This window comes from Morone saxatilis, unplaced genomic scaffold (assembly GCF_004916995.1).
Source record: "Morone saxatilis isolate NCDOM2014 unplaced genomic scaffold, NCSU_SB_2.0 Contig16, whole genome shotgun sequence".
Lineage (NCBI taxonomy): Eukaryota > Metazoa > Chordata > Actinopteri > Moronidae > Morone > Morone saxatilis.
Window position 1 is genome coordinate 1,210,056 of NW_023339718.1, and position 9,350 is coordinate 1,219,405.

The window sequence follows — 9,350 nt, forward strand, 5'->3', positions numbered from 1 at the left end:
ATATATATATATATATGAATTCACTGTTGTGCAAAGCCTAAAAGGAATGATGAATCAGCACTGCACACTCCACCCTGGTATTTGCAGGGATGTTACAAAGTGGAGTAAACTGGATATTACTGGAAAGTCCCCCTGGTGAAATAGTGCTAATACATGAGAACCTTAAAACAGTTGGGCAAAACAAGACTCCCAGGGTGAGAAACATACCATCCATAGCAACCAAACATAAAAGGTGTAATCCCCCAGTCTCACACCTCAAAAAACGTATGACTCTGACAACGACATGGGACCTCTAAATGAGTTCATTAACTGTTGTTTTTCTGCATGTTTTGATCACACTTAGTATCATAACTAGGGTCTTCTTACCCCCTCGTCAGGAAACTGGTCAAGTTCAGCCTCCTCCTCCTCTGCTGTAGAAACCACCCGCGCCAGACTGGAACTCAGAGCTGACAGTTTCTGCACAGCAAAGAAAAAACACAGCATTAGATCAACTATCCTTAATTTTATTATTACATGAACACTTTCTCATAATTAATGTGAATAACCAATCATCATTTTCCCAGTAACTTTAGATAATATCTTTGATAATGTCCAGGAGTCTTATTATTACTATCATCACACACAAATTAAAAGCACTTAAGTGGACGGACTATGGTGTGTACTGTCAATGAATGTATTTTTGCTGCTAATAATGCCTCTGTGTGTAGAAACACTGCTTTGCATCAGGTTTAATGGATGTCCCATTTTGTACTGGAACAGATTCAAAACACCAGATGCAATTAGAAAGAACAAGGCAGTGTTCAGACTGATTGCGCATTGCATAAACAAACAACATACCCCCCATAATTCTTTTTAATTAGACCAGAGCATTAGCACAGCAGGGGTGCAGAAGCAGAGGGCTCCACCAACAAAGCAACCAACTAAATAATTTAATAATGAATATTTGCTTGAGTCAGTTCACCCAATAAAACAAAAATTATCTGTACGATTAGATAGCACCAAGAGGTAAGAGTGATCCAGAACAGATCCTTTAAAACATTTCAATATAAAAGAGCCTCACCTCTAGGTAGCTTTCTGAATTCATGGCATAGTCATCCTCATCCTCTTCCTTCAGCTCCGACTCAGTTTTACTGTCCAGCTGCCAAAGGAGGGAAAACATTAACAGAGTACAAGGGTGCTAATAGGTGACCAGTCAATAGCCATTAATCAGTCATATCAGTACAACTTGATTCATACGGCAATCGTCACAGAAGAGAGAGACGTATTTTTGTCAAAAATACAACATAGCCATTTGAAACAGTGTGATGAATTTGACTCACTGTGTAAATTGCTATCATATAAACAAGGCGTTAGACATAATTTGTACATATAAAGAGAAAAGCTGTCAGACTCAAAGATACCTTTGGTGGGTAGAGCAGGTTGAGGGAATGGTAGAGTCGGAAGTTGATGAACCCCAGAAGAGTGGTGTACAACTCTGTGAAGGTTGCCATTACTCTGTAGTCAACATCTGTTGGGTGCTTAAGGGCAAAAAAATAAAAAAATACAAGAGTTTAACTAAGTCTCAGTGGTAGAATTAATAAACATAAGAGCAAACATTTATAGTAAATCATAACCCCTGAGCACACAAACAACATGGGGCAGCAGTCATTTAAACAAAAGAGTAACTCCAGAGTAGCTTAATCAGCCTAAAATGTTTTTCTGTATTACACAGAACTGACTTTGATAGGTCGAAATGCAATGAGTCATCCTTCAGTGTAATCCCATAATAGTAAAAACAGGACTGTTGACTATTAGCATAATCCCTACGGACTGCGTTTCATCATTCACTTACATCATGAGAGAACTGATATGGCACCAGCCATGTGATGAGTTGTCCCATCACCTCTGCCTGGTAATATATCCCCTTGATGGAGATGAAAACCTGCAAGGAACAGACATTGCAAAACAGAGGTCAATGAACTCAAGAAATATCTGTATACCCGACATTTCATCTATATGGCACCCAAATAAAGCACCCTGATATTGCTGTTTTATGTAAACTGTCACCTTTCTGAGGGCACGAGATGTAATCACAAAGTTCATCCACTCCACAGTGAGGCGTCTGCACAGCTGGATTGTCTGAACGTGACATTTTCCTGTTCGGGCGAAGGTGGAGAAGAGGAAGCACATGCAGAGGGCATCGTCGATATCACGGAGAGCATCGATGAAGGAGGGGTACCTGTTACCAAAAGAAGCACCAGTGAGGCAATACAGCTTGATACAATCTAAGAAATATATATCATTTTAAAATTATTTGTCATTAGGGCTCTTTGAAAAAGCTGCTGACATGCCTTTCCCACAAACTGCAGCTACCCAGTCATTTTTTGCTGATACTCTGAGAAAGTTAAGCTCAGCAACGCCTCCTATGTTGAGTGTGGAGAACTGTCTCACCTTTCTTTGATGATGTGGTCCAATTTGTAGGATGGCTTGTTCTCCCTCAGTCTCTCCACATCAGAATACTCTGTTTTCCCATAAGCCTTCTTAAGTTTGCGTACAAACACCTGTTAGGATAAAACATTTCGACAATAAGAAAACTGACAATTACTGCACAATACATCACCAGAGAAACAAGAATTTTCATTAACAGGGAACCAATTACATTTAAATCAAAGACCATCTTCAATCTTTAAAAAACTACTGATTTAAGTTAAAAATTAACTACTTTCTTAGTGTGGGAGGAAACCATTTTTGACAGTTAAATTAAAAGACTTATGCTTATGAACATGGTGGTGTTGAACTTAATCTGCAAAAATATGCCCTTGATACCTTGTAGTCTCTGAACTTGCGAACGATTGGCTCATGCAGCAGGAAGCGGATGTCTTTGAGCAGGTAGAAGGTCCTTGCGGCTGTAGAGCCCTTGTTCACCTTCTTCTTGTGCTTGGGCTCATGAGGATAGATGCCTTTAAGGATGCACAGTCGCCTGAAAATCAGAGAGGGATCAGGGATTATTTAACTGTGACATGGCTGCTTGCATCCTGATATATAACTAATGGTGAGAAAGTGTATGTGATTTCCTGAGGTCGTGTACTAAATGATTAATAGGGGATAAATGTCCAAAGTAATCATTAATGGAAATATTCAATGGTGCAGCCCGAATGCCAATTAATGTGTCAACCATCTGAGATATTTTCCATACTGTTAATACCAAAGTAGAAATACCCTTCATATCACTGACAATGCTGCAAATCAGTGAGCAGGACTGTTTCATGGCAATATTGGATTTATCTTGGTTTTTTAAAGTATTATAAAATAATCTGGTTACGATTATAGATCAATTAAATTTTAAAAAAAAATGTAGGAACTGTCAGTATATGCAAAGCTGCCCTGCAATACATCAACCTACCTTCATCAAGTCTATAATGTCGAGTTTTGGTTGTTTTAAGAGGCGGTGATTCAACTTTATAACCAGAAGAGCCTGACATTAGTCTGATATTAGTTTATAATATTAGTTTCTGACATTGTGTGTGCCCTATATGAGTGTGATGGACAAAATATAACAAAAAACCTCAGCAATAAAACAGATCAGCATCAAACTACAGCCCCTAAAGTGCCATAAACCAACAATAAGCACCATCAAACATCAAATCCATGAAGTGAGGACGTCGCAGAGCTGTTGTATCAGTGTTTACCATGTGTACATACACTGACACCTGAACATATATCGATTTAAAACCCCATAAAGGTAGAAGCAGCGTGGTACCTGAAGTCTGGGAGACTCAGCTGTAACTTCTTGCGAGCTTTGTTTCTGGTGATGTAGTTGGTGGCAGAGCCCCTCTCATACTGCAAAACAAAGAACAGACGTGAACATTAAACCCCAACAAACAAACATCACTTTCATTTAAGTCATCTCAACTACATTATTTGACCTAAAATGCTCCTCTTGCACCCGACACAGCTCAGAGAAAACAAACCCCAGCTAGCCCCCGTTAGCAAGCCGAGCTAAGCCACGTTTCTGTGGCGATTAATGTGCGTTAAACGGACATTAGCCCGACGACAGCTCGTACCTTTTTCTTCTGAAGACCCCCCATTGACAAAATATACGCGTAAGTTTCAAGTTAAAACGTAAATTGTGAAGAAAATCAGGAGTTTTTGAGACGGACGCAGCAGCGAGACGATGCACGTGTTGTTTGACGTGCGTGTAGCAGTGATCAGGACCCACGCGAGAGGTGGACCGGTTTGTCCGCCTGTGTAAAAAGAAAAAGGAAGAAAACAAAAACAAACCAAGAAAAAACTTTCTCGCGTTTGTTCTTTTGGACAATTTTGTTGTGTATTAATTAGTTTGATATGCTTTACATGTCGGGGATTGAATCGTGCGCTGTTGTATTTACTGTTTGTCTGCACCAATGCCTTCAAATTAATAATAATAATAATAATAAAAAGAAAAAGAAAAAGAAGAAGAATAGATTTTATTTATAAGCGCTTTTCTAGATAAGACACTTTACATAAAAACATAAAAACAGCAAAACAACATCAAATAGTAAAACACTAAAAAAACACATTAATCTAAGCTAAACATTAGAAGCAATTTTAAAAAGGTGAGTTTTTGTCAGAGATTTAAATGTTAGAATGTTTATATTTTATTGCAGTTTTTTTTTTAATAGAGGGAACATTATAATAAAAGATTTTCAATCTATTCAGAAAACAAAAACAAAGCTTTAAATATGTCTATAAAATAAGTTCCTGTGCAAAACTGTAAGCACTTCAGCACAGATTTTTAATGAAACCTACATAATACACAAATCTCTACAATTATGAGTATAACTGATTTGAAATAAAATGCATGATTCAACCACATCTGAGCCCCACCCCCTTCTCTTCTGCCTCTGTGTGGCTGGTGCCAGGGATGCTTGAGAGAGCAGAACAGAGCTGAGCAGGAGCAGAGAGTGAGAAAGAAAAATAGTGAGAGAAATAAAAAGCTAGATACAGAGAAATTAGAGATTAGAGACATTTTAAGATATGTGTGAATTATTTCATAACTTCATCATGGGGCTACATCACTTCATAAAGGAGTATTTTCTTGGTTTCTGGGACTATGAGACACCAAAGGTGATGGTGGTTAAAAACAGAACTCTTGGAGTCATATATAGAGGCGTTCAGTTTCTTGTCATCACCTATTTCATCTGGTAAGCTTCATGTTTGTGTCGTTGCATGCCCACTGTGTGTGCTAAAAGGGACACTCTATGATGGTGAAATGCTTTGGTAACTTCACTTTGTTGAATTTCTACATATTTCCGTTATCAGATATATCATGTGTTAGTTTAAATGCATCTTCTAGGGGAAAAAACAGTATAAAATTGTTTGTTTTTGTGTGTAAACAAAGCATGTAAGGATAAATATTGCACTGCAACTTTAAATTTGGGAAGTTGGAAGAGGAAATGCCTCTCATTAGCAATTAAGTGGAAACAAATAAACAACATAATTGATGGAAAGAAAATTGAAGTCAAGAATTGTGGATGAGTCACTCTGTCCATTATTAGACATTTAATCTGAACTGAGGAGAGCAGTTTTATAGACTTTCATTTCACTTTTCATAGACAAAAAATTTGTGGGGATATTAATATTCATGTTATTGTTTCAAATTCTAAACTACTTTATAGATTAGATGTCTTGAGTTTTAACTGCATGCGTCATCTTTTCTTTTTCTTTTGGCTTCGGCAATGTGGGCTGAACAGACCCAGGGTAATCTGATACCTCCAATATAAATTGACGTCATGACAGAAAATGTGATTTTGGGTTTGTCTGTTCTATCGTCCTGAAGGTACGTCTTCATAAGTCAGAAAGCCTACCAAGAAAGTGAAACTCGTCCAGAGAGCTCAGTTTACACACTCATGAAGGGCACAGCAGTTCATGGAGACGATATCTTGGACACGGTGGAGTACGCTCGACCCTCAGAGGTGAGTCCAGAGCAAATGCTGCAATACGATCAAGGAAGTCTCACCTTCTTATAGTCTGTCAGAATTATTATTTGCACAGTAGAACAAATTTATGGCATTTCCTTCACAGGGCGGCGATGTGGTTAGTACAATACTGAGACGAGAAGTTACGTATGATCAGATGCAAGGAACCTGTGCTGAGGTGAGAGATCAACAAAAGCTTTCTTAACACTAACAGATACTTGTATGCAGTTAAATAGATTATTCTTCCTCATGACTGAGCATCTGTCTTATTTCACTTCAGTATTTCAACATTGCCAATGCCAACTGTACAAAAGACTCTGACTGTGTCCAGGGAGATGTTGACTTTGATGGCCATGGTACCGTTTTTATTCCTCACAAAATCTTTCTTCAACCTGGGTTGGTCTGTATTTGCCACAGTTTTTAATCACAAACACTTCTTACAGGCAGAAGGACCGGCAAATGTGTTCAGTACTACAACCACACCTTCAAAACCTGTGAGATCCAAACCTGGTGTCCTATTGAGGAATACGCCGTAGTACGGTAAGGCAGACGATAGATAATCCCCGCCTCATTGGTTAGTCAAGTTTAAATCAAGTTTATCTGGATTACCCAAAGGAAAAGATAAAAGTCTTCAAAAATCTTAACCTATAAAATAAGAAAAAGCTTGTGAAGAGGCAACTCAAAGACGGATCTGGGATAAAACTATTACAGAAATGAAAAAAATTGTCACAGATATTCAGATATAAATTGATCACACAAACTCTTTATAACATTTCAGTATGAGTACAGTAAGTCAAATATCTTCACTCCAGCCATGAAGGCAGGCAAAGCGGGGGTCAGTACAATGCTTAATATGCATATGGGTGCAAAGCAATGCAGTGAGCTTATTGAACTTTTGATATAGTTTTAACAAAGCAGGACAACAAATTCAATAATAGTGATTACAGATCAGAAAAACACCCCTCTAAAGGCCCACAAGACAAATCTGACAATTAACAGAATAGGAAATCAGAAAATCTTATCAAACTTATCTTTTTTCAAACGTATTTCTAGTATTTGTGCTTTTTTCTTGTGAATTACTGAATATTTTTAAATCTTTACACTATTAAAAAAGTATTCCGTGGTTAGACTAAAGATGTTGTAAAAATGAATTACATTAACTAGGAAACTGGATTGACAAAAGGAAATAGATTAGGTTAGCTGATAAAATAGTTGTATTTTCAAGGAAGCCCCCATAAGAAGTACAACACATAGTCCACAGAAGTAAAAGTAAAAAGTGTGAAATACACTGTACTTATAATGTCATATTAGTAGCATATAAGCCTCCGACAGCTAGGTTAATGGCTGGCATGATTAGCAGTCAAATGACAGCAGAGAAACTACAAACCATTAATCACAAAACCGTAGCAGATATTGCTCCAACAAGAGCATTTGGAGAGCAGATAGACGATGTCTGTTAATATTTCCTTGCTCACAGATCTGACAAAATGGTGGATTACGTAGCAATGTCAGTTAAACTACTTTGAAACTGTGTGGTTGCTACTAGCAACAGGATGTTTAACTGATACGATTATGTGTTTCCAACAGAGAACCTGCCTTAGTGGAGGCCATTAATTTCACAGTGTTCATCAGGAACTCTATCCATTTCCCCAAATTTAAAGTACTGAGGTAGGATACCTTCACTCACACACGCACACGCACACACGCACACACACACACACACACACACACGTGAGGCAGTGCTTCTGGACATTAGACCAGCTGCAGAAGAATTCCTGTTTTTGTCTTTGGCAGAGGAAACATCAAAGATGCTTCAAACAAGCGTGAAATGCAGAAATACCTCAACAAGTGTCATTATGATGAGGAGAAAGATCCCTACTGTCCTAACTTCCGCCTGGGCTACATCGCAGATCAAGCGAGGGAGAATTTCAGTGAGCTCTGCAGGACTGTGAGTACGGGATGTGCACTGCACACTGTTTTCAGGATTTCTGATTTTAAAAATGTCTTTTTATACACATGTGTATCTTATTTTGAGCAACACATAACTGTCTCTATGGTGTTTTAAGGATGGCACACACAAAATGACCCATATTGTGATAGTGTAGCACTCCTTAAGATATGATCATTGCTGTTTTTGCTCAGGGAGGAGTGATTGGGGTTTTCATCAACTGGAAGTGTAACCTGGATATTGATCCTTCACACTGTAAACCTACATATTCCTTCCGTCGTCTTGATCTCCGCAAGGATCAGGCCAACTCTGGTTACTATTACAGGTGAGCTCCAACATCAAACACTTTGAGTTCTGTGTTTTAAACTGTTTATCTCTTTGGCTTGTGGTCACAAATTGTGATTTTTGTATAATTGTCCAGGTTTGCCAAATATTACAGTAAACATGGGGTAGAGTCTCGGACACTTATCAAGGCCTACGGCATCCGTCTGGATGTCATAGTTCACGGACATGTAAGCGGATACACCATCATCACTATGGTCTACTTTCAACATACTGCGATGACTCTTATTATATTATTTGCATTTCTTTTTCAGGCTGGTAAATTCAGTCCCATCCCAACCATCATCAGCGTGGTGACTGCTATGACTTCAGTTGGGATTGTGAGTACTGTAATTACAACATTCTCTTCTTATTTTGAGTCTTTAAAGTAACAGCTATCACTCTTTTCACCACAAACTGGTTCTTCTTTACATTTCAACTCTCTAGTGCACCATTATCTGTGACTGGATCATGCTGACGTTTATTGACAAGAATGAAATCTACAGCGAGAGGAAGTTTGATGAAGTGAGTAAAAGGCCTCATATATTCACCCTAAACACTTATTGTTCCATCTGTGTTTAGGGAAGTTTGGACACACTGATCATTAAAGGTTTTATATCACACAAATAAAAGCTAATGAGATGACTTCTAAACATTACAGACAGACCTGTTTGAGTACATCATTTGGCACAACTTTGAGTAGTTACCATGGAACAAGTGTGGAGCAAATTTAACAGATTATTAATGTTTCTACAGTAGCCCAGAATGGACAAACCTAACACTGGCTGTAGAAAGGAATTTTTGCGTTTTTTGTAAAAGTTTCGTGGACAGTGTGGTTTTTCCTACACAGAACCTGCGACTTCACTACTACATTCCAATAAATCCTACACACTGGTCCTGGTCCTAAGTGGATAATGCTGTCTTTCTTTTACAGATACTCAATAATTATGTAATTAGCAATATGTATTATTGACATATTAGTTACTAAAATCAATTCAATTCAATTAAATTTTATTTGCATAGCGCCAATTCATAACAGAAGTTATCTCAGGACACTTTTCAAATAGAGCAGAGACCCAACAGTACCACCATGAGCAAGCACTTGGCGACGGGGGCAAGGAAAAAATGCCTTTTAACAGGCAGAA

The 9,350-nt window shown here is 38.1% G+C and overlaps 2 protein-coding genes across 2 annotated transcripts in view; one reads left to right on the forward strand and one right to left on the reverse strand.

Annotated features, from left to right (window-relative positions):
* Window positions 1-4,204, reverse strand: part of pes (pescadillo) — a 6,885-nt gene extending 2,681 nt beyond the window's left edge. Inside the window, exons 1-9 of the mRNA XM_035659038.1 lie at window positions 4,044-4,204; window positions 3,740-3,819; window positions 2,806-2,959; window positions 2,431-2,540; window positions 2,047-2,218; window positions 1,832-1,921; window positions 1,401-1,517; window positions 1,061-1,138; window positions 367-456 (exon numbers count right to left, since the gene is read on the reverse strand). Coding sequence (XP_035514931.1) covers window positions 367-456; window positions 1,061-1,138; window positions 1,401-1,517; window positions 1,832-1,921; window positions 2,047-2,218; window positions 2,431-2,540; window positions 2,806-2,959; window positions 3,740-3,819; window positions 4,044-4,067 — 915 coding nt within the window. The 5' untranslated portion in view covers window positions 4,068-4,204. The remainder of the gene's footprint in view (window positions 1-366; window positions 457-1,060; window positions 1,139-1,400; window positions 1,518-1,831; window positions 1,922-2,046; window positions 2,219-2,430; window positions 2,541-2,805; window positions 2,960-3,739; window positions 3,820-4,043) is intronic.
* A 722-nt stretch (window positions 4,205-4,926) lies between these two features.
* The window catches only part of p2rx2 (purinergic receptor P2X, ligand-gated ion channel, 2), a 7,118-nt gene continuing 2,694 nt past the window's right edge, over window positions 4,927-9,350 (forward strand). Inside the window, exons 1-11 of the mRNA XM_035657731.1 lie at window positions 4,927-5,162; window positions 5,798-5,933; window positions 6,043-6,114; window positions 6,217-6,292; window positions 6,380-6,476; window positions 7,524-7,604; window positions 7,731-7,884; window positions 8,079-8,209; window positions 8,306-8,396; window positions 8,481-8,546; window positions 8,653-8,730. Of these exons, the coding sequence (XP_035513624.1) occupies window positions 4,996-5,162; window positions 5,798-5,933; window positions 6,043-6,114; window positions 6,217-6,292; window positions 6,380-6,476; window positions 7,524-7,604; window positions 7,731-7,884; window positions 8,079-8,209; window positions 8,306-8,396; window positions 8,481-8,546; window positions 8,653-8,730 (1,149 nt within the window). The 5' untranslated portion in view covers window positions 4,927-4,995. The remainder of the gene's footprint in view (window positions 5,163-5,797; window positions 5,934-6,042; window positions 6,115-6,216; window positions 6,293-6,379; window positions 6,477-7,523; window positions 7,605-7,730; window positions 7,885-8,078; window positions 8,210-8,305; window positions 8,397-8,480; window positions 8,547-8,652; window positions 8,731-9,350) is intronic.